This window comes from Pimephales promelas, chromosome 10 (assembly GCF_988280905.1).
Source record: "Pimephales promelas chromosome 10, fPimPro1.hap1.1, whole genome shotgun sequence".
Lineage (NCBI taxonomy): Eukaryota > Metazoa > Chordata > Actinopteri > Cypriniformes > Leuciscidae > Pimephales > Pimephales promelas.
The window spans coordinates 33,756,542-33,782,838 of record NC_142778.1 but is presented as its reverse complement, the minus strand read 5'-3'; the positions used below and the strand labels follow the sequence as shown (position 1 = coordinate 33,782,838).

Here is a 26,297-nt window from a genome sequence, read left to right as displayed (position 1 = left end):
AAGTGAGGTTTACCTAGGATAGATATAAGGGCAACAGTAATACGGCAACATTTGTCACCATATGGAAATAGTTTGACCCATCAAAACATATTGTGAGTACATTTTTAAGTTCAGGCAAAAAAAAAAAAAAAAATCATAATTTACTCACCCTCATGAACATCCCATTCAACTGGAATGCCAACTTTTCTATATCCAATTCATTCCCAGTGGGAAAAAAACAAGGCCTCTTTTTTCTAAATACATCACTATACTGACATAAAGTCGGGTGCAACTTCCGGATCAAAAGTATATGTATAAGACTTTAATGTTTCATAAGAAAAAAAAGTCCTTTTACTTAGTGTTTTGATATAATCATATTCATGAATCCAGAAATGTATAAAGTACTAGAAACCCGGACTTGAGTAAAAGTACAAGTGCTCTATCAAAAAAGTGACTTGAGTAGAAGTTGAAGTGCTCTTTAAGCACCACACTTAAGTAGAAGTACTAAAGTTTTCAACATTTTTTGTACTTAAGTATTGCAAGTAGTTTATTTTTAAATTCACTACTTTAGTACTAAAAGTAAAAGTACATGTAATTATTAAAGAAAGCAGTCAAAAGTTTGAACTAGCAATCAAATAAGGCGCTTTGGCGGGATACAAATTTGCTTTGGTGGCCATTGCAGGACAACCCCTGCATTAGTTGTCAATGTGTGTGTCAATCATTACCCTATAAAACTGGTGTGTGATTTAGGCAGCATGAAAGCCAACTTGCAACGAATGATTCGTACAATTTTTATAATTGTAACGAGTAACTAGCAGAACATTAAAAAAATATCCAAGTAAAAGTATTAAATTCATCGAAAATATCTACTGAAGTAAAAGTAGAAGTATGAGAAAAAAACAATACTCTAGTAGAGTACAGATACAGCATTTTAGTACTTCGTTACTATACATCTCTGCATGAATCATGTCCCATACTAGTATTTACATGATGCTTATACCTGATACTTTGATACACGACGAATAAAATGGTATTTTCACCATAAACACCTAAAAAGAATGGATTACAATCGTATGGATCCAGAAAAAACACGTCTTTTGCATTTTGTTTCTCAATAAAATGCATAAAAACAGCAAAAGGGCACCAAAACAGAAAATACACTTTTACATTCAAGACACATTCTCTGAAACCAATGTCCAATAATAACCACTTAATATCCTCAAAAAAAATTTTTGGAAAACTGATTATTTTGCAGTGCAGGATTAATGATCGTGATAAATATGAAAAATTATTGTGCACCACAAATTGCTGAGATGTTCGGTGTTCGCACATTACTTGGTGAAGTGAACACAAAGGTTAACGTGCCACCGAGCAGAGAGAGAACTAATGGGCTCTACTGCTGAAAATAAATCATTTTTGAGTAAACGGCTACTGAAAGTGAACGCTTCCCGGGAGGAGGGGGAAGGTGAACGGATAGAGGAGCATAAGGAGTTTTAACAGGCGAGTCAAAGACAGCCGAGTGGGGGCTGGGAAACACTGCTGTTCCTTTCACAATCCTCTACCTGTCAAAGTGATGCACCCTTCCACCATCCCGTCGTTCACAAACACACACAGATGAAGGTTTGAGCAGACACCAGACTGGTGATTAAGCATCTCAAGATGTGTGTGTGGTGGGTTTTGAGATAAGAGCCTCACACAAAAACATGTTCCTCAGTCTCTCTCTCCTGTGAGTCAAACCTAGAATTCTTTTCATGGATGGCATTAGCAATGTGTCTGTCAAGCCGAGTCCTGTCACAGCAGCTATTTTTGTCATAAACAGATCCAATAAACAGCTTGACGGTATCACTAAATTGCTTTTGTAACAGTTTTTAGGGCTGAATAAAAATGAGCAGCTGTTTTTAGCATATTAAATGGATTTCAGAGAATTATATTAGCATTTATTTGAACATTTTAGTGTTAGCGTTGGACTTACGTGTGTACATCACATTATTCTCGCTGTTGGGGAAATAATGAATTCAGTCAAACGAAATGAGTCCAAATCTTCCTCTGTCTATGCCAATCCCATAGTGGGAATTTACGTCGTCAACCTAGATAGATGATCAAAGAAGCACTTTTTGTCTCTTCCCTTTCTCTCTGTCTCCTACTTATGTTGCTTTGAAATGCTTAAACAAGTAGTTGTTCTGCTTAACAAGTAGTTGTTCTGAATCATGACAGTCTGCAGGATGAATGTTGGGGGAAATATGAATATAAAATTAAAATTACACAGAAGCCTACTTTTATAAGGAGTGCTTATTATGAATAATAAACTTTAAAATATCAAACCTCAAGCTGAATTTTCAGCAACATAACTCTACTCTTTAGTGTCCATGTGACCTTGTTACTACACAAATCACAACATGTAAAAAGGAAAATGTTTGCGTTATTACTACGATTAGTATGCTAGCTGGAGCCATTTACGCTATGTTATGCTATTAGTATGCTAGCTGGAGCAATTCTGAGATATAGTCACAATTGTGAGATATAAAGTCACAATTCTGAGAAATAAAGTCACAATTGTGAGATATAAAGTCACAATTCTGAGAAATAAAGTCGCAATTGCGGGATATAAAGTCGCAATTCTGAGAAATAAAATTCGCAATTGCGAGATATAAAGTCGCAATTCTGAGAAATAAAGTCGCAATTGCGAGATATAAAGTTGCAATTCTGAGAAATAAAGTCGCAATTGCGAGATATAAAGTCGCAATTCTGAGAAATAAAATTCGCAATTGCGAGATATAAAGTCGCAATTCTGAGAAATAAAGTCGCAATTGCGAGATATAAAGTCGCAATTCTGAGAAATAAAGTCACAATTGCGAGATATAAAGTCACAATTCTGAGAAATAAAGTCGCAATTGCGAGATATAAAGTCGCAATTCTGAGAAATAAAATTCGCAATTGCGAGATATAAAGTCGCAATTCTGAGAAATAAAGTCGCAATTGCGAGATATAAAGTCGCAATTCTGAGAAATAAAATTCGCAATTGCGAGATATAAAGTCGCAATTCTGAGAAATAAAGTCGCAATTGCGAGATATAAAGTCGCAATTCTGAGAAATAAAGTCGCAATCGCGAGATATAAAGTCACAATTCTGAGAAATAAAGTCGCAATTGCGAGATATAAAGTCGCAATTCTGAGAAATAAAATTCGCAATTGCGAGATATAAAGTCGCAATTCTGAGAAATAAAGTCGCAATTGCGAGATATAAAGTTGCAATTCTGAGAAATAAGTCGCAATTGCGAGAAAAAAAAGACAATGATCTGATTTTAGATCACGAAATTTTGACTTTATATCACGCAATTCTGACTTTGCACAATTGTGACTATATCACGCAATACTGACTTTTATTTCTCAGAATTGCAGCTTTATATCTCGCAATCGCGACTTTATTTCTCAGAATTGTGACTTTATCTCGCAATTGTGACTTTATATCTCGCAATTGCGACTTTATTTCTCAGAATTGCGACTTTATCTCGCAATTGCAACTTTATATCTCGCAGTTGTGACTTTATATCTTAGAATTGCGATATGTAAATTCGTAATTGTGAGAAAAAAAAACTCAGAAATGTGAGACATAACAATTCTGAGAAATAAAGTCGCAATTGCGAGATATAAAGTTGCAATTCTAAGAAATAAAAGTCGCAGTTGCGATATAAAGTCGCAATTTTGAGAATTAAAGTCGCAATTGCAAGAAAAAGACAATCTGATTTTAGATCATGTAATTCTGACTTTATATAACGCAATTCTGACTTTATGCAATTGTGACTATATCACGCAATACTGACTTATTTCTCAGAATTGCGACTTTATATCTCGAAATTGCGACTTTATTTCTCAGAATTGCGACTTTATATCTCGCAATTGCGACTTTATTTATCAGAATTGCAACTTTATATCTCGCAATTGCGACTTTATTTCTCAGAATTGCGACTTTATATCTCGAAATTGCGACTTTATTTCTCAGAATTGCGATATGTAAATTCGTAATTGTGAGAAAAAAGTCAGAATTGTGAGATAAAGTTGCAATTACCTTTTTTTGTCATTCTGTGGTGGAAACAAGCTTCTATATGTTCCCTTTATACTTATCTGGTAGATCAAATGAAAAGTGCATATCAAAGACAGAAAAATACTCACAAAGATGAGGAAGTTGAAGACAAACATGAGGTACTTGATGCAGCTGAGGCAGTCTCCTTCCATGCTCGTCCCCCTCGCTGAAGCCTCCCCGAGCCCCTTGGAAGAGAAACAAACATAGCGTCATCTCTGAACTTAATCTGAAACATTCACAATCCAGCCTTTCATCTGCACATATTGACACTCGACACACTAAAGCGGTCTCTTCAAACTTAAAAGGCTCACACAGTTTTTACAGCGCTCAAAAAGAGCTTTTCAGCAAAATCCTGTATTTCAAGTGCATTCAAACAAAATAAATTCAGGGTTCCCGTGTGCATACTAAAATGGCCATACTTTTCTTTTTTAAAGGCACAGCCTCCCTTTTAGTGTAATTAATGACGAGAGGCTCTTGTGTTTCAGCAGACCATCCCTCTACCTGAAAAAGCACTCTCTAGGATGAAGGCCTATTACGGCGCCACTTTCCTTAAATGAAATGGGGCTTTTTTCATTAGTTCTAGGAGAGTGCTAACAGCCAGCACTAGCAAAAATACCCTACCATTACTCAGACAACACGAAGAGGGTGTATTACATGAGGGTGTCATCCTTAAATATATGTTTGAGAGCAACCGTATCTCGCTGTGCAGTGCTAATACCACAAGTCTTGTTGCAACCAACAATACATGATGGATCACACGTGTTATTAAAAGATATAGTAATCCTAGCAGCGAGAAATCTCTGGAGGAGAAAGGCTGGGAAAAATCACTTGTGTTGTCTTGGAGCCAGAATAGAATGTGGCTTGATGACAAGTACACTAACCATGACCTTTCTTTTTGTTTTCCCCACTTCCATCTTGTTTTCTTTGTATTTTTCCTATCTTGTCAGAAGCAATCACTATGCTCTGGCGGAACTTTCTCAAAGACTTTTTTTGGCTCACCCTGTCTTGTTTTTTGGCACCTGGTCTCACCCAATGTGGTTTCTTAGAGCTCTATAGATCTTTATTGAGGAGTTAGTTCTGTGTCTGGCAACCCTAGAGCAGGTTATAGATACATATATACAATATATCGATACATTAATACAAATATACAGTATACATACTATACTTGGTTTGGTTTATTTCTGTTTTACTTCATCGCAGTTTAGTTCTGTTTCCTTTGTTACTTATTAGATCCTTGTTTGTTACTATTGTTACCTATGATGTACACCTGTGTCTTGTTTAATTGCTTGTGTTTGTATATATAGCCTGTGTTTTTTAGTTGACTTTTTTGCTTATTGTCTTAAGTGTGACTATGCATCTCTCCTGCTATGAGACCAGGGTATTTTGGTTTGTTTATTAAAGACTAGCCTATTTAGAAAGTATTTTTAACCCTCTGATGGTCCGCGGGGTCTGTTGGACCCCAAATGACTTTTGCACAAATAAGAACACTGTCTAGATCTCCAAAAAAAAAAAAATGATTGGAATGACATCTGTTTTTATGTTAGCGTGGCAAAAATAGTCACACTACTCAAAATCGACAAAAAATCATCATCAAAATTAGAAACAATGGAGAACACATAGACAGAAATAACTCACCACACACTCATCATGCTCACCACACACACACACACGACTTAGACAAACGGGTCGGCGCGTATGGTTGGGTTGCGGAGAGTTCGGGTTACGGAGAGTTTGTGAGTTATAACGGAAATTATTATGAACATCAGCTATGCTAATTATTTCCCATCTGCCTTTCTGCTGTTATCTCGGGACGCTTGTCCCGAGAAAAATGGCGTTCGTCAGGTCCAGTTTTGTGTCCAGCCTCTCACGGGGATTTCGGATGCCCCAACGCCTGTGATGAGACGACTCAACGCCTGCGATATGTTATGGCGCCGTTTGATTCATAAACAATATTTATATTTAATATTTATATTTAAACAATATGAATGTAAGCCAGAGGAGAACTGGCCCCCGACTGAGCCTGGGTTCTCCCAAGGTTTTTTCTCCATCCAATCTGATGGAGTTTGGTTCCTTGCCACTGTCGCCTTGCTTTTGGCTTGCTTTGAGCTTGCTCAGTTGGGGTTATTTATTTAGTGTTTAGCAATGTTGTTGATCTGTGTTGTGCTACTTACATGTTATCACTGTGAAGCTGCTTTGATACAATCTGTATTGTGAAAAGCGCTATATAAATAAATGTGACTTGACTTGACTTGACTTGACACACACACACACACACACACACACATATAGAGGAATACCATTTTTGAAACTATAAAAATTGATCTCTTATCATTAGTAAAATGAAATCATCCAAAATGCAGAACCACCACAAAAATAAACTTGTAAGATTGACACATTGAAAATTGACACACACACACACACACACACACACACACACACACACACACACACACACACACACACTCAAATCTTAAGACTCCAACATTTTTCTTTGTAAAATTGTTCCGGTTTGATTCTAATCATAATGTAATATTATTAAAAAAACTATTTATTTTTCAGTACAAAAAAATCTAAACTTTGACTAAAAGTAGGCTATTTTAGTTTTGTTATAATTGTGATTTCATAATATTTAGATATGAACTCAACTGAATCCAACTTGTGAAAAGATACCTTTGGTTAGTAAAATAGCAAATAGCATATAATGGAGGTCTATGGTCATGTAGTGGTTAAAGTGATTTATTATTTTTTTTTACTGCATTTTCCAAAAAAATGGACTGAAATCTTTCATTAAACCATGTAAAATGATCCATGTTATCCACATGAATGAAAATTTGAAATATGAGTCTTTTATTAATTGAATTTTACATAAAATGCTGTTGTTTTTTAAAATAAATTTAAATAAATTTATTTTATTTATTCATTTTATTTATAGAAAAAGACCAAAGGGACAATACATATTAATGAACATTTTTCACAAATGTAAATATGCCAGATTATAGCCATAGGCTAATTTCCATCTGCAGATGTTTCCATCATGTTACACAAATACATCATATATATTTGTATAATATATATATATATATATATATATATATATATATAATATATATATGTAAATAATATTTATTTATTTCTAGAAATTTAAAATATATCATAAATCCTCCAAAAACTGCACAAATGTTGAGTAAAAACATTAATAAACCAAGTAAAATTATATTTGTAAAAACAAAAACAAAAAACACACAAAAAAACTATTCTGTTACAAAATAAATCCTTTCAATTAAACTGAAGGCCCTAATTTCAAACGTGTCAGAAAAGTGCTTATAACACCCTGAGGGCAATTAGTGTTTTAATTACCCTCATTCTTAACAAAGGCCAAACCGCAGGGTTTTAATTAGCGTTTGCATAGATTAAAGCTTTCATTAGTAGCATCTGATGACCCCTATTGCTTAATACGATTTGTTCTTTGCAGGTCGGCACAACCATTAGCAGCTGGACGTGGGAGCGCGGGCAGAGGACTGCGTAAAAGCTTTAAAAATGTGGGCCTGCAAAATTTGGATTCACATCTGAGAAGCCGGTTCTCTGGTTATGTGTAAAAACTTGCTTGCTTAGTACGAGAGACCAACACACTCCCAGTTGGAGCGCAGTGGTGTAAAGCATCTTGGATGCCAGTATAAATCAAGCTGCCTGCGGATCGGGGCTTGCTGTGGAGAAAGTGCAGAATAAACAGGGAATTTTCCCAAGACTCCCACAGCACTGCAGTCATCATCAATCAAACATAGCTACATATAACAAAAAGGTCTGCAGTGAAACTACAGTTGCAGCACATTGCAATGCAGTCCAAAGAGCTTCAGTGGTGATGCACACAAAACCAACAACATGATCAAGACTGATTTGAGTTCAGCTCATTATTCCAAAGCATGGGCTCTCTGATAATGAGACCAAAAAAGCACAGTTTGGTTGTTTAGGTTCCAAGACTCGTCTTTGTAGTCTCGCACACAACAAAAACAGAAACACATCCATCAAATATCTAAAGCAAAGCAAAAGTGCATGAGGGCAGATCAACAGCATGTGTGTATATGAAAAGAGACAGTTGCTTGTTCTCTCATACATTAGTTGACACATACACAGTCAGCATCCATAGAAAGAAACAAGCATTCCCTATCTCATGAGACTAAACCCATACAACTCTTCATGTGATAAACTCACTGAGCTAACATCACAAAATCTTCTATAATTCTAGTTGCTAATATTTCCTGTTTGACCTTTTCAGACTGGGAAAAACTGCACACGTACCATCTCAAATTAACAGGAAAAATGTAGATAAGAGGCTCACATGTGGAAGGGAAATATGGTCATAAATGTGTTTTAGATTCACAACCTCAATAATGATCCGTTCACAGTAGGGTTTCTATCCAGGAAATGTTGGTATTCACTATAATGATTCATAAGTAGAGGTCAACTGTAAGGCGCTCATTAGCGCTATTGTTTTTCATCCGTGTAAACTTTTCATTTCTGCAGAGATTGAATGCTTATGCAAATCAGTTTTTTTTTGTTGCATCAAGAACATATTTTGTTTTTATTCTGCGCAAACTTTGCATTGCTGCAATCCAGAGATATACAGAGAATACTTAAACCAGTTCTAAACCAGTTATGCTAAGAATATTTTCTAAATAAGACAATGGTGCATTACAATACTTTGAAGGTTTCGTATATATATATATATATATATAATATACATGCTTTTCTAGTATTGAGTCGGAAGATGTGCCATTACTTGTGGACTGATTTAGACACCTTTACAGATAAAATAATAAAGTTTTGACAAAAATGTAAATGTAAACCTTACATTTCAGCCTTTAAAACAGTTTTAAAGAAAAGGGAAAAGTTAAAATTATACATAATTATTTTTTTCTTATAAAGACCAATTCACACGGACTAACAGTGAAAGTCACCAGAACAGCAAAGACCAGAGCAAGCACTTCTCAGACAATCCAACTTCCAAGACCTACAAATACAGATTCATCATGTTCAATCGGTGAAATTCCGACGGGGATAACACACTGATCTGATAAAACCTGACAAAGTGTCAGTTGTCGTCTGTCACCGTCCGTTGGTGCAGTGTGAATAGAGTGCCGAAGTGATGACGTCACTTTGTAGGACAACTCGGAAGTTAGCGGCGCATGGGTTCCCTCAATCAAAAAGCTACGCATTTTCCCCATAGACTTTTGGAAAATCGCAAAAAATAAGATCTGTGTTCAACAAGTTAATCCAAAATTTATACATTTTGAAGCCTATATAAAGTTTAAAAAAAAAAACACAAACAGACACAATAAAGTTTAAAAAAACCACAAGCAGGTTATAACTGGTGTGTTTTATGTCATAGATCAAAACGTGAAAATATTTAGAGGCTTTGTTCACCACAGACCTTATTTCAGGCGATTTAGCAAAAACCCATTCAAAAATCCCATAGGCTTTAGGGCGAGGGAACCGGGAGTGCTAAAATGCTAACTCACTTCCGCGTTTTGGCCTACAGAGTTGACGTCGTAACTTCGGCACTCTACTGGTCCTATAATACATCTCAGCAAAAGTGCCAAGACAGGCTGATTGAAATTTGAAAATGCAAATTCACTCTCTGACAGTAGGTGGCGCTTACAGAAAAGCCTGTTACTGTGGTTACCCCTGTACACAGAGCCGTCGCAAGGGCACCGCACAGGGCCTCGCGCCACTAGGGGGCCTCGCAATCCAGTCGCTGCTCGACTACAAACATGGCATTTCACCGAAAAACGGTGAGCTAAAGCCTAATTCACACTACATGATTTTAAGCCAGATTTGCAAATCGTTGAGCTCGCCGACAGGTCAGGGTGTTATTGCGTGGAAACCGTGGGGGATTAGCGGGTGATGAACACTCGCCAATCTGTTAGTATGAAAGAGCCAACAACGCATCAAAGATGCTCCCAGACAATTAAAACATCTATTCGTGTCTCAGCCATGAAGCTTCAGCCTCTCTCTGTGTGAGGATATTTTTATATTTATTATAATTAATTTAAGCGGACAAGGCTAACAAGTAGTATTTTTAGTATTAATTTAGTAGTATTAATGCGAGCACATTTCAAGTTCTTAAGTCACTTATTCTCTCTGAGGTTTCTTTTTGAAAACCATACTTTAACACATAGGTTGAAGAGACCGTCCTTGGGGTTGACACTTTTAACTTGATTAATCCACTGTCCGCTTTAGTCATTCTTACCCTGCTAACTGGGACAAGATCATTAGCTCAAGGACAAGGACACTGTGTGCTGGTCAGCCTTCCCCCATCAGCCATGAGCTTGCATACATAAAGAGCAATAAAGCATGAAACACAGGATTCACAAGAACACTGAACTTCTTCACCCTCAATGACTCCTAATTGTTCTATTCAATGCACAGCTTGAATAGCTAGTCACAACTACACTATGTCTATGTGTGTGTGTGTGTGTGTGTGTACATCAATAGTGCACCATTTAAGGGAATTTAGCAAATCTAATTTTCCATTTAGGCATTTTTATAATACACGTGGAACTTAACACGCTAGCGCAGACCGAGGTGCCGGGGAAGGGGCATGACAGCACGGTCAACCCAGCAGGCATATATAGTACCTTAATGAACCTCCAATTTGGGCAGAGTAAGTCACATGCTTCTCAGCTTTAGAGTCTGATGCAGCTACAATATGTTCATGAAGACAGTTACCCTATATATAAGGGAACATAGTAATGACTAATTGCCATATTTGGCTGTAAAATGAATGCAAACTGTAGTCTATAATGAGCCGAAAGCTTTTAGTGGGTCATCAGTGATCATTTGGATAGGACAAGTGATAAGCACCAATGGATTTCTTGTCCTTTGAAGAAACTTTTAAAATGTTGAATTGGGCACAAACGGCCTGCAGTGCCAAAGCTCATTCACCAGACCAGCTGACTCATAGACAATGACCTGATTTAGATTTAGAGAAAGCCTTCAGCGAAACTGAAAAATTACATCTTGATGAGATTTAGAAAAACAGCACAATCGCCAGTGTTATACTTTTATGCAAAAATTCAAAAAACAAGAAGTAATTCATATTTTGTAACTTACATTAAGCACAATGTCACCAGTTAATTTGGTTTTGCACAGCCAACACACATCAAAACAAAGCACCACCAAGTAACACACTCATAAAAAGCATATCCTTCATAAAGCGCTTGAAACAGTATGGATTGTTTCAAAGCAGCTTTACAGTTATAATAGAAATTACCGTAACAGTTTGTTTATGCTTTACAACAGCATTAGGATAAATTTTTCATCCAGCTAGAGTTAGTTTTGATTGATTCACTTCCATTGTGAACGTAGTTATTAACTTATGGGCCGCTATACTCTCTGATATCACATACTCTCCTTTTTTTGAATAAGTATCCTTGTCGCGTGACCTCTCAACGTAATTTGCATTGCTTCACTGCCATTCCGATATACCGTTTTTGACGATAACTAATATTTAAAATGAATAGTTCACATTTGATAATACCACATGCAGATACAAATATTTTGACATAAAGGTAATTACATCATTGCGACAGTATATGGTTTAACTGTGTTCTTCAAGCCATCTCGGGTATTTACGTAAGGTTAATGTATTAATAATGCATGCAATGGCAATCAACATAGCTTTTACTGCCACATTCTGTGATAGGAAGCCAAACCAGATCACAAAAGTAAGTTTAAATTGGTTCCTTTTGTGATAATTCAGAAAAAAGAAAAGAAAAAATAGAAAATAAAGATGAATATGACTGACAGCATTATATTTTTTAAAGACTTCTATAGATACTGGGATATATCGTTATCATGAATTCTTTTGACCACGATAATAGTGTAGTGAAAAATCTGATATTGTGACAACCATTTTTTTTTTTACAAATGGTTGGTTGAATGAACGATGCAATGACTCACTCATAAAGACTTATTTCATGCCTAAATGAATCAGTATTTTTAAACAAACAACAATGGTTGAATGTCAAAAGACAGTCAATTATCACCTAAAGACTAAACAAGAATTATTTAGTCTGGTTTAAACCAGACCATTCTCAGTTGTAACTGAGTTATGGTCTGGCAAAGCATCATAGACAAATCATTTCCAGAGGGGCGTCACCAACGGACGTCGCAGCTAGACCTAAAACCAATCAGAGAAATGAAGGAGATGACGCATGCAGAGCGAGTGTTGTTCTTCGCTCTGTTTTTAACAAAAAGGAAACGTTCAAACCGCTTAAAACAGACATGATAGCTGATTCGAGCGAGTGATGTTCGACAGCGGCATCCATCTTTGTAATGTAGGCTACAAAATCTGCTTCAAAATCCCAGCGCTGTCATCATCGTGTAAACCCCGCCCCAACGTTTCTGATTGGTGTCGCGATTTCGACGGATTGGAAATGGGCTTGTATGAGCTCTTTGCCAGACTAACTTTCAGAGCAAATCTAAATTTGCCAGAAGTTGTCTGGGTTTTCCCAGGCTAATAATTATTATTCAAGTGAACTACATTTACAATGATACTGGTTATTGAGCATCTCATATGAGATTGTGTGTAATAAGCTTTCTGAAAAGTTCTGTAATGAGAAATAAGAGTTCATTACAGAGATCATTGTTCAGATGCAGGTGCAGGATTCAGATGAATAAAGCCACTTCATCTTTGTCGGTGGGTCAGTGAATGCTGCATTCACTGAGGAGAGAAACCCAGTGGAGTTGGGAAATGGTCAGTGCCGGCAAAGAAAATTAAAGAGGAAAACTATAGAAAATTGCCAACCAGCAACTTCTTCTATGAGTTATGAATGCCAAGCAATTCAATATATTGAATTTACTTACTACTCAAATGCTGAATGAGGTCGATACAAAACTTAATTTCACAAACATACGAAGCGAGGAAAAAAAAAATCTTTGTTAAATATATAACAACACTGTTTAAATGCTTCTTCAAACCAATCCATATAATTGTATCTGCTTCTGGTGAAGTTATCAATCCCATATGGAGAAGATCATTATCTCAGCAAGATCGATAAGACATTGATCGGTTGAAGTCCTTCTTCTTTGTCTTCGGAGCCTCTTTCTGTCTTTCAACAGTGTGGATTCCTCATGCCACAGTGAGTGTGATCATATCAACACTAGTTCGGGGTTTCCCATGGCACTGGACTTTCCCTTTTTATTAAATTAAACCTTAAGTCACCTAGTACAGAGTAAATGGTTATTTAGCTAACACTTATTCTTTCTTACCATTTATTATTGTCATTATTATTAATAAATCTACCAAGTTGCGTACTTTTAAAACGTTTATTTTGTGTTCTTACCATTAAGAAGAACGTCACATTTCTGGTCTTGAAAGAGAAGTTGCACAATAATTTCCTTGGTAAATCAAAAACATCTCACAGTGCATAAGAATCCGATATAAGCTGAGCAATAAATGTCCAAAAGTGAATGAATTTCCATTTAGGGAATGTTCCCAGTAACTTTGAACCTCAAAACCGCAAATAAAATGGAGGAAACATTTTACACAACTAAAATCACATTACAATTAGGGTTGGGTATCGAGAATCGAGTATCGATTGGAACCGAGACTAACTTTTCGTTTTTCCCGGAATCGTTCAAAAGTAAAAATTTCGATTCCTAGTTTCGATATTCACAGTCCGCCGAGCGGAAGAAGAAACCGCTGAACAACACCAAGGAAGAAGCGTCTACCGGAAGTGTTGGCATAACCACGCGAGTCGAACATGAGTAGCTTACGTCGATGATCCAAAGTGTGGCTTCACTTTTCTAAAAATAACGAAATCTCGGCAAAATGCAAAATTTGTGACAAAAGGAGTATTTTTACAGAAGGAGTATTTCCTTCAGAAAGGATTATTTCCTTCAGAAAGGCCGTTGGTTAGCAAGGTTAGCTAAACTTTTTTGACCCTGCCTCTTAAAAGAATCGGAATCGAGAATCGTTAGGAACCGGAATCGAAACAAGGAATCGGAATCAGAATCGTTCAAATTCAAACGATACCCAACCCTAATTACAATAGCTCTACTGTTTTCATCAACTGGCTAAAGAGTCTAGGACTAGAGAACATCTTACTGACTGTTTGCGACTGACAACTTTGGTGACATGAACAAAAGCAATTGTTGGTGGTGCAAAAAACTTAGATTTTGTGGGAACGTGCAACGTGTGGGAACACAGACAGTGATTCGCCACATTATACCAAAACTATTTATAAAAGACAAGCCGACTTCCAGCTATTGAATCGCTGTCAGTGAGAACAGTCACCCGTGATTTGGTGTAGACCAGTTTCAAATATTTACGGTCAAGCTGACCTGACCTATAGTGTATAAGGTTGGTATTGGTGCTGAATTGTTAAGTGAAAGGAGAAACACATATGGACAGTTTGACCACAAACACTGTGTTCTACATGTCAACACAAAATAATCAAAAGTCCACAAGATGTCTTACAGGGCAAACATCTTCTCCCCTCCTTCCTCACGTCTTTTCAAATGTCACACAAACTCAAGAAGGTAGAGTTCAAACAGTACACTCCCCCACACTTAAGCTCTGAACTGCTCATGTCTTAAAAGCTTGGCTGATTTTGGAAGCAGGAAAAAAGCAATAGAGAGAAACAAAAAAATATGTTCTAATAACATTTTGTTAACATTCCTGTTAAGTTATAAAAAAAAGTTATTTGTGACTATTCCTTGAATGGTCAAAACATCCATTCCATTTGATCATTTTATAAACATTCCTTTTTTTAAAAAAATGTTTTCTAAACAGTAACATTTAAAAATGTTAGATGAACATCCAACTAAAACATTTTAGAAAAAAAAACGTTCCCTGAAAGATGAATGATTTTGTGCTAATGTTTTGGGAACATTAAAGGAGAACTCCATTCAATTTTAACATTGAGCTCAATTTATGTACACTTGGAGTGCTGTCACTGTAAGTACAGACAAAAACGACAAAAATCTGTGTTGCCTAAACCGTGAAATCGCCTTTTTAAAATGTGTACCCTATTGACTTCAATGGGGCATGTTCTAAACCTGCTTTTAGCCTCTTAACATCCTTGATTTGCCATTACGAGTGCACAGCCATGTGAGTGGTGTTATTAAGAGTGACCACGGTCAATCTGACTGCAGTAGATGTGAAAGATATGAATAAAAATGATGTTAATTTAGCCAGCTAACATACCCGTGTTTACTTCCTGTTTTTGGTCTAAGCCTACAGTAGTCGATGCCCTATTGAAGTCAATAGGGTGCGAATTTTAAAAAGAGGATAACACGGTGTAGGAAACACCGATTTTTGTCGTTTTTGTCTGTACTAACAGCACTCCAAATGTAAAAAAATAAATAAAAAATAGCTCAATGTTAAAATTGACCGGAGTTCTCGTCATTTGAATGAACATTCGATTTAATGTCACTGGAAGAATTTTTGTTCATAACATTTAAAGAACCTTGCCAGAATGTTAGCCAAAGTCCTGAGAACATTCCCTGTTAGCTGGGACATAAATATGACTTCAAACTTGGAGGGATTTCATCATATTTTTATGAGAGATTCCCCCATCTAAGTTGAAATGGTGAGGGTTGGGATAGGTGGACAGCTCTTTGTTTTCTAGACGGGTGTCTGGCGTTCCCACTTAACACAGTTCCTGTCAGAGCAAACACAGAAAGCAGCAGCCTTCTGCAGATGGAGCACAGCTTGGACTAGCATTTGTCTAATGAGTGATCACTCACAGGCCTGTCAAACATGCCATCTGGAGGTGGACCTCTGGTCTGCCGTGAAATATGGAGTTTGTTGACGCTCCGTGTTGAATCAGTCCCTTAGTGCATATGTTTGGTGATGACAGCCATAAACATAATTCCAGGCAGAAGGTGACAGTGATATAGTTATTAGAAAATACAGGGGAATTTAGTCTTGGTATGCATTATGGTATGGAAATGTACAATTATTCTATTAGGAGGAAGCATTCCTTCAAGAAACATTACAATTTTGAAGCATCTGTGCCACAATAAACATATTAACAGAAATCATGTGCTTCTCAAGAGACAAAGAGCTCACAGAAAATACAGACTTACTGCTCCCAGAATCTCCAGTGTACACCCATTACACAATAAAGAGGATTAAATGTTTTATTCGGTTTTTTAATTCACTGACATCATTAAAGCAAATTATCCTCTTGAACATATACACTCACCTAAAGGATTATTAGGAACACCTGTTCAATTTCTTATTAATGCAATTATCTGAACAACTAATCACATGGCAATTTCTTCAATGCATTTAGGGGTCAAGACAATCTCCTGAACTCCAAATTGAATGTCAGAATGGGAAAGAAAGGTGATTATTTTGAGCGTGGCATGGTTGTTGATGTCTGAGTATTTCACAATCTGCTCAGTTACTAGGATTTTCACGCACAACCATTTCTAGGGTTTACAAAGAATGGTGTGAAAAGGGAAAAACATCCAGTATGCGGCAGTCCTGTGGGCGAAAATGCCTTGTTGATGCTAGAGGTCAGAGGAGAATGGGCCGACTGATTCAAACTGATAGAAGAGACACTTTGACTGAAATAACCACTCGTTATGCAGCAAAGCATTTGTGAAGCAACAACACGCACAACTTTGAGGCGAATGGGCTACAACAGCAGAAGACCCCACCGGGAACCACTTATCTCCACTACAAATAGGAAAAAGAGGCTACAGTTAGCAAGAGCTCACCAAAATTGGAGACTGGAAAAATGTTGCCTGGTCTGATGAGTCTCGATTTCTGTTGAGACATTCAGATGGTAGAGTCAGAATTTGGCGTAAACAGATCCATCATGCCTTGTTACCACTGTCCAGGCTGGTGGTGGTGGTGTAATGGTGTGGGGGATGTTTTCTTGGAACACTTTAGGCCCCTTTGTGTCTATTGGGCATCTTGCTCAAGGACACCTTGACACTTGGTCAGGTGGAACCGGGGATTGAACCACCAACCTTTCTGGTTTGTAGACAACCTACATGAACCACTGAGTCACTGCCGCCCAAAATATAGCTTCATTTGAATCATTTGTTTGCACAACTTGAAAAAAGAAATTTCTGTATCGTGGTCAATAGTAGAGAACTGTAATGATCGGTCTATAATCTCACCCACTTTGAAGTGCTACTAAACTGCAGTGGAAAAGCAAACCGAGCCAAAGTAAAGCCATGCCGAATCATACCATGCAGTACCTACAATATACAGCATAACTTCCCCTTGCTTTTCCCCTGACACATCTCAGAGAATCATAATTAAATGTACACTGAGCTTCTTCAGTCTAATGTATAAAGTGAACACATGAAAATATTGATGCGCAAATTCATAAATTGCAGGCGCCATTACACAGCATCAGACTCTGTGCTTGAAGTGGCCACTCGAGAAAGCATTGTTATAGATGGATGGTGTGCAGATGATTATTATGGAGAGTTATAAAAACTATCTGTTAAAGCACCATCAGTTTAACTTGAGAAACTGTGTTTGTAGCATCTACAAATTGCAGTAAGCACAAGATAGCCGATATTCATTTCCATCTTTGCAGATGCTTTCTTTACCAAAGCAACTTAAACGGCATAAATAAAAGTCGAACCACAAATCTTCATCAACATTTTGCTTATTTGGCATTTGAGGGTGGGCTTTCACGGGGTGAACGGAGCGGTTGATGCATCTCTGTCAGCGAGACCTTTAACTTTGAGTATGTGTGTTGCTGTTGGTATGTGTGTGTGGAATCGCAATGCTCTGAATTTTTATGCAAATCAGTTCCCCACAAAGACCGGCTCCCAGCCATGACAGAGAGAAATAATAGATTCTGCTTCAGTATAAGACAATCACCTCCCTGCTGCTGACAGTGTCACAATGGCTTTGTGCACCAACAGCCCTCCGCCAGCCAAACAACGCTGTCAACAAGATGATTTCACTGCATTTCCACTCCATTTTTTTGTGAAGCATTTTTTTTTTGTTTAATGAAGCTATCTGCTGGATATGCTGTATGAAAAGTGTACTGTGTGGACAAGGCTGCAAAATGACTTGCATGTGCATGGATTGGATTCATGTTGTATTGACTGATGAATTTACAAAGCAATTAATATGTATGGCCAAAACTCATCGATCTCAAGTATCGATTATGATTATCATAGTGGTGAAGAGAAAGACATTTCTAAGCACAAAGCGAGTATGTACATAATGCAGAATACACAAACTAAATTTGCATTTTTGGAGGCATGGTTAAAAGGAACAATAAATTCTGAAGAATCATTATTTGCATTTTTTCCTACACAATTTGGCAATATCTGTCAAACTCAAAAAATGATAAAAGAACCATAAATATAGTCCGTAAGAGTCTATTGAAGTCATATGTCACGTGTGTGAAGATTTTCTTTGACACCAAATACCATTGCGTTTGAATATGCAGAGAGTGAAATCTTGTAGAAAACTGGAAATATTTCAGTCTTTTATTTACAAAGAGATATGGAATGATTTCAGAAGATGTGTCATTTAGTCCACAAGTTTAATGGACAGTAGGGCTGCACGTTTTGGGGCAAAATGATTATCACGATTATTTAGATCAATATTGAGATCGCGATTAATTATCATGATTATTTGTTGATTTTAAATAAAACTAATTTTATTGTCACATAGGCTAATAGTAACTGCTTTCACATCTATACAGTGGTGTGAATAAGTTTGGACACCCATGCTAAAGTTGCCTAAAAAGAGGAATAAAAAATCATCTTTTGGATATTGATCTTAATGCCTTAATTAGAAAAATGAGGAAAACTCCAACCTTTAAGGACACAAATTTTCTTTGTGAATGAATAATGCATCATGAATAAATAAATGTTTTTCCTTAAAATACAGGGTGCATAAGTCAGGACACCCCTATGTTAAATTCCCATAGAGTCAGGCAGATTTTTATTTTTAAAAGCCAGTTATTTCATGGATCCAGGATAATATGCATCCTGATAAAGTTCCCTTGGCCTTTGGAATTAAAATATCCCCACATCATCACACACCATTCCCCATGGCTTGAGATTGGCATGGTTTTACTTCAGTTAGCCTAATAGCTGGTTTGATTTGCATTGAAAGATGATCTTATGGAAAGTACCCCATGCCAATCTCTAGGTGTGGTGAATGGTGTGTGATGATGTGGGGATATTTTAATCCCAAAGGCCAAGGGAACTTTATCAGGATGCATATTATCCTGGATCCATGAAATAACTGGCTTTTAAAAATAAAAATCTGCCTGACTCTATGGGAATTTAACATAGGGGTGCCCTGACTTATGCACCCTGTATTTTAAGGAAAAACATTTATTTATTTATGATACATTATTCATTCACAAAGAAAAGTTGTGTACACTTTGTATATTTTGTGTGTACACTGTGAGTGTATGTGTGCACTTGTACATAGGGTTTATGAGGACACAAATGTGTATAATGGCATAAAGTTTAGAACCGAGTACATAACGACAGGGTTTTCATTTTGTTGAACTTTCCCTTTAAGAACACACAGACTGTCTATGTTAATAAGCAAAAGCACCTACCATGAGTTCTTTGATGTAGTTCAGGATTCAGGTCAAACGATATTGCGTCTATGCTCTCTCTCTCTTTCCGTCTGTTATTATTAGCTGTGAAAAGAAACACAACCAGAGGTCATGGCATATATTTAAAGGCACCAAACAAACAGAAAAGCAAATCCATATCCACAAAAGCGTAATAAAACATGTAAGACAGAGGAAAAGCAGCACTCCTCCACACCGAAGACTCAGAGGAGAGCTTGGCACAGGGCAAGTTGTAAGTACGAATCTTGGAGTGCGACGAGATTGAGGATTCATTATTGATGGCATTCCCTGTGGTGCACTACTCGGAAACAGCATGTGCGTGAATTTTTCACTTTGAACAGGGACGGAATGAGCATCACACTAGTTTTAATCAAACTAAACCCACTACTGAAGCAGGTGAAATATTAATGGCTGTTGTAACTTATAAGATTTGTTGCTTGGTAAATTGCTCTTTATTGTTCGACGCCAAACTGATTGCATTTTGCCTGTTAGGCTCGGTGCTACTAATCTTGATTAGTGTCTCTGAGGTCATGAATAATTTATTAGAAACAGCATTCCTGGCTAATTACCTGGAGATGATTCTCACTGTTGGAGACGATCACCAACCGTGTGCAGCTAACAGGCCTAAATGTTTTAACTTCCAGCAATTCATTTTGTTTTGCCACAAGTGTCTCCCAACTGCAATAAGCTTCTAGCCAATTAAAATAGTGATGTTCCTGGCATAGCCATAAAAGCATTATACATAGTAGCACTGAAAGCTTTCCAAAAACTCAAGCAGATTTCTCCTAAATAAGGATAGATGAATGTAGGGAGAAAGATGACATAAAATCCAGGATAGTCATGTTTTATCTCATTTTAGTGTGGTTAACAAATTGTGTGTGGTTCCACTATGACCATAGTTCAGACAAACATTGTTGCGGTAAGGACATCCATTACTGTTCAGTTTCTATAGACACACAGAAGGAGAAAGTAAAGCCATTAAACAATGCAACAGCCACAGTGTTTCCCATTAATTACCAAGACTGTGGCATGGTGAAAGGTAGAAAACACTTTGACGTAAGATTTCTTTTCAGTCTGTTTGCATCTCAAAAAGGCTTAGTTTACAGTGAATGAATGCAGTGAACTCCATTAGAAGTGTGCATTTGGAAAACGTAGAGGACACCAGTTACGCATTATTTTGCATAATTTACCAACATTTTGGTGAGAGCATTTCATGAGACGTTTGTAAACCTGTTTTCACAGAAACGGTAGTTACTGTCATATGAATCATAATAATATAAAATGTATTATTATTATATACTATTTGTTTGGCTTTTTAAAACACCAGTGTAAATGTAATGTAGAGTGAGACTATATAGAACAACTAAAAATAGGTTTAACTTATTACAAACTTTTTTCTTTGATCAATTTGCACACTAAACAAGGGGTGGAACTCTCAAAGTGCACCAGATAAATGAATTTAACTATAAAATACTCACAATTAGGGCTGTCAAATGATTAATCGCATCCAAAATAAAAGTTTGGACCATTCAAAGTTTTGGGGTCAGTGATATTTAAAAATTAAAATAAAAATTAGTTTGGGTGAATTAAAAATAAAAGTTGAAATAATTTGAAATTTAAATTGAAACAATATTTCATAATAATACTGTGCCAAATAAATGTAGCCTTTGTGAGCATAAGAAACTTCCTTTAAAAACATAAAAAAAAATCTGTCCGACCCCAGTTTTTTGAATGAATCAGTAGCCCATCACTCTCAATCAACTTTTATATTGGTATACATTTGAATATTCTGCAATACAATTCTAATAACTCATCGTTTATACTTCTATACAATGAATTATACTTAACATTTCTATATTCTCTCGTAGTTGCTTCTTCGATTATGCCATTCTCAATGCTTCATGAGACGGGTAGTTATTGTTTACTCTTTAAAATATTGTGCACCTTTGTCTTTTATTTTAACAGTCTGAGAAATAATCTCAAAGCTGATCGACTTGGTCTTGTTTTTAATATACATTTAAAAAATACTTCAAAAACAATGCAATGTCATTTGCATCTACTCTTGATGCTTCTTTTACACAAACCTCTTTTACCCCTCAATCAATGGCATTTAAAATCGACCACAGAATACATTGATTGGTCATTCCCTGGTAAATTAATTTGTTTCTTCTGACCTTAATGTCTGAGGGGACCATCGGCTCTTTTATTGTGTTCTCTGCAAACATTGTTTCCTCCATCAAGAATCAACAAGGGGTTTACACAATAGATCTCAAAGGGCATCTGCATTATGCTTATCTGCCTCCAAACTAAAGGTCCCTTCTCAGTCTGAAGAACAGTGCAGGATGACGTAAAGTCAATGCTAATCGAAGATCATAGAGGCGTGGGCTATAAAGGATATGCATGTTATTGGTCATCATTATACATTCCCTTCCTCGCTCCTCTCAGTTTATGATCATGCTACACTATTCACATACACGATGAGTGACACATCCTACAGGACATCCATCCCTCTGGAAGTCCTCTGGATCACACATGATCCTTCAGAAATCTTTCTAATACGCCGATTTGATGCTTTAGAAACATTTATTATTCTTATCAATGTTGAAAACAGTTGTGCTGCTTAATTTTTTCCCTTGCTGAATAAAATTATTAGTTTCTTTAAAATAAAAAACTTTCTGATCCCAAATTTTTTGATCCTAAAGGCCATTGCACACTGAGTCCGAAAATATCGCAAGTTAAAAAATAAATACGACCTCACGTTATATCAATCACGCTTGCACACTGCCTCCGAAACTTTTGTCCGTCATAAAAATTTTTTTAATTGGGTTTGATTTTTTTGCGTTTTTCGCATCCGAAACAAGCAGTTTGAATGGTCTTTTGACAATTCAGAGCCACCGAATCACGAATACAAAAAAAAAAACGCATACGGAAATTTCGGACTCAGTGTGCAAGGGCCTTAAATCTTCTTCACCACAGAAATGAAACCTGTTTGTTGACTGGTCAGTTTCTCTCCATCTAAATGTTACAGTGTCAAACATTTGCCATAAATTTGACTAATGTTTTTTCAGATTGCACAAATAAACACACTTAAAATCACTTGGGGAATCAAAAACAAAAGAGTGTAAAGTGTGTATCGGACAATATTAAAAAAAATACTTTAACAAATACAAATGTGATTCCTGATTTTTGACAATGCCTGAGGCTGAGACTAAGGTTAGTGGGGTCTTTTTAGATTTAGCTCCAGTAATATTGAGAGATTTACTTCAAAAACAAATGACACACAGCAGATATAATGTTTCAACACTTAATCAAGTGTACTCTAATATTTTCATCAAACGATGAGCATTCACAGATGTCTGGACTGAGCCCAAAATACTCTGAATTATACTGATAAAAACCAATTAGGTATCAATTCAACACAGATTTTACCCACTTCTTTGCTTCAGACAACTGATCAATACATTTGACTGAGACGTTGCAGTATTTCCCTCTGACCTTGCGACAGGTGTCTGACGGGCAAGCGTGATCCCTTGAGAAAAAGGAGGCTGTCAAAGTGTTGAGAGAGTCATATGGCACAACACTCAGTGCTGTGATAATGACCAGCTCTGTACACACTTTCTTAGTGTTTTCTCTACGCAGTCTGTTCTTGTCTTTCATTAAAACTTCTCTGGCCCTTTCCAGGCCCCCGAGGCCAAGCAGACCTCAGTCTCTGGGGAGAGACGAGGTTCAGGGCATCAAAACAAGCCTTTGAAGCCCAGCGACTAAAAGGGGGGAGACCTGTTGGAACGGGCCAAAAGGGCTTAAAGGTGTGGGGGAGTCGGGTTCTCCAATTAGGCAAAGGAAAGGTTGTTAACATGCAAGCTAAGAGGTCCGTGAGGTCCCAGTTTTCACTCAGAAAGGGTTATGCAAACAGCACTCAGACAGGATAAATGATCTGATCATGTCAATAAAGGAGTTAATTATAGGGATGGGCAACGATTAATCGCATCCAAAATAAAAGTTTGTGTTTACATAATATGTGTGTGTGTAGTGTGTATAATTAATTTGTATACATAAATACCCACACATGCATGAAAATATCTAAGAAAAATGTGTTATTAATATATCAAATATTTATATTTATATATAATATTAATTGTGAATAAATATATATAAAATATATACATGCACATATTTCTTAAATATATACATGCATGTGTGGGTATTTTTATATACAAATTAATTATACACACTACACAAACATATATTATGTAAACACAAACTTTTATTTTGGATGCGATTAATCGCGATTAATCGTTGCCCATCCCTGACTTTTTTTTTATTTGTCAATTTGATCTTGAATCAAATCTGACCATTTCTCAAGCCAATCTTATCTATATCTTATTAAACCCCTATTTTTTACGATGCGTTTATGTGAAGTATGTGAATTGTGCATCGGTCTGTTATTGTAGGGACAGCGATATTACATTTTCACACCCTTAAACATGATTAGTTGCTTTACGTCGGTAAGGTTTGTCCTTGGCCAATGAAAACTCTGGTTATGCGAGACTAGTCCTCAACAACACAGGACAACCAAGAAACAATCCAATATCAATTACTTATTGATTCCCTATGACCTTTTATCATCAAATAAGCCCCTGCCTCATATATTTGAATCACGGCCCACCACATTTATTCAGCTCTGCATTGGACAAGCTTGTGCGTACATCTGTTGTCATTTTCAGGTATTTTTTAAAAGATGTGCCAAACATTATTGTGGATGTTGCAACTTCTGTCCCTTTATTCCACCTTCTTTAATTATAAATTAAAATAATACATGTTAATAGACAAAAGCAGCACAATGTGACTTTGGTCAGAAGTCCAGTGTTAACCCTTCTCTTGTTTTATCCTTACAGGCATTGTTTATTTCGTTGTGCTGAAAAAACATGTTGTAAAAATTCAAAGCACAATCTGTTGGACAGGAAGCACTTGGTTACCCGAGTCGTTCTTAATTAAAACCAGAGGAAAAACTATTAGTTCCTTACACAAATACAGGACTTTCCTCTACCCAGTTCATATTCCCTGAGCAATTGGTCTGAAAAATGAGCAGATTTTGCTGTTTGGTCTCAGGAACAGCAGGGGATTTGGAGGACTAACCAAGATGCATGCTGTGTCAACACCAAACATTCTCCGCTGTCAGTGTAATCCCATTCACCATGGGAAAACAGCATGCCAGTTCACGACAACAGAATGAGAGTGGGATATGACCAAAAATGGGCAACAACAACAACATACCATTTTAAATCATGGGTTGACGGTTTCCTTTTGAAACTTAAAATCGTTCAATCAATCAATTTAATAGGTGCAAGTGAATTTAGGCATCACACGTTGTAATCTAAAGAATGAAAAATGGACATTCATGTTGAGATCACATTAAACATGGTTAAACTTTGGTACTGTTTGTAACTGCAAATTATAAGGTGGCACCCATTTCAACCATATATAGTGTTTATGCATGGTTCATATTACACGATTTTAGCCCGATTTTGTGTCGTGGGGATTCGTAAACGACAACGGGTGTCAGGACGCAAGATTCAATCGTATCATCTCGTATAGTGTGTCATAGTGGGAGGCAACCTACATCGCGTCTGCGATGCTTCACGACATCACGACAAAAAGACTAGCCTGTTTCATTTTTTTAACGGTCGTCCGCGACGGTTCCGTCAAATGTATGAGGTTGACCAATAGGAGCACAGAAGCTTTTCCGTACACAACTTTCAAAAATGGCGAAACGAAAGAGAGACGATAGTGCTAACGTTAAAACTAAAAGTAAAAATAAGAAAACAACATTTTACCTCAAGTTCTCTTTGTAAGATTGACAGCCCATAATCCAGGAACGTGTCCATTGTCGGGTTTTCTTTCTTTTTTAACTTTTTTCTGAACACAGGACAGACAATACAACACTCAACGCTTCATCCATTGTTTGTTTACGTTTGTTTTCGGAAGTCACTCGCTACTAGTTTCGCCTTCTCGATGACATCACACGCGCCGTTAAAGACAGCACACGATGACTGGTCAGGAAGCAACGTGTTGTCTGACGTGTCTGGTCCACGACACGACAAGATTTTATGAGTCAAAATCGCGTAATCTGACACAGTGACTATCGTAACAGACAAAAAATCGTGTAATCTAAACCAGGCATTACTTGGTGTGTATTTATCTTACAACAATGGTTAGAAACAATGACATTATTCGAAACGCATCACACAATTCTTCAGAAATCATTCTAATACGCTTGTTTATTCTAATATCAATGAAAAACAGTTGTTTATTGAAAACAGTTGTGCTGCTTAATATTTTTGAAGAAACCATAAGGATTCTTTGATGAATAGAAAGTTCAAAAGAAGAGCATTTATTTTGAAACAATGTAAAAGTCTTCACTGTCACTTTCGATCAACTAAATGCAACTTTTTCTAATTAGTATTAATATCTTTTTTTATGTACAAACCTGAAAAGGGTATCTATTTATATGTACAGTATCTATTTTTCCACCTCAACATACACCGAAAATGGCAAAAACACCAGACCGCAATCCCTCTCCGCCCACATCCTCCTCTCAAGACACCTAATCAGTGGATTTCATGTGTATGAATATGAGATTTTGATACATGC

The 26,297-nt window shown here is 36.7% G+C and overlaps 1 protein-coding gene across 1 annotated transcript in view; it reads right to left on the bottom strand.

The window, feature by feature from the left end:
* Positions 1–26,297, bottom strand: part of tspan18b (tetraspanin 18b) — a 43,218-nt gene that overhangs the window by 3,946 nt on the left and 12,975 nt on the right. Inside the window, exons 2-3 of the mRNA XM_039684294.2 lie at positions 19,629–19,712; positions 4,149–4,244 (exon numbers count right to left, since the gene is read on the bottom strand). Of these exons, the coding sequence (XP_039540228.1) occupies positions 4,149–4,244; positions 19,629–19,631 (99 nt within the window). The 5' untranslated portion in view covers positions 19,632–19,712. The remainder of the gene's footprint in view (positions 1–4,148; positions 4,245–19,628; positions 19,713–26,297) is intronic.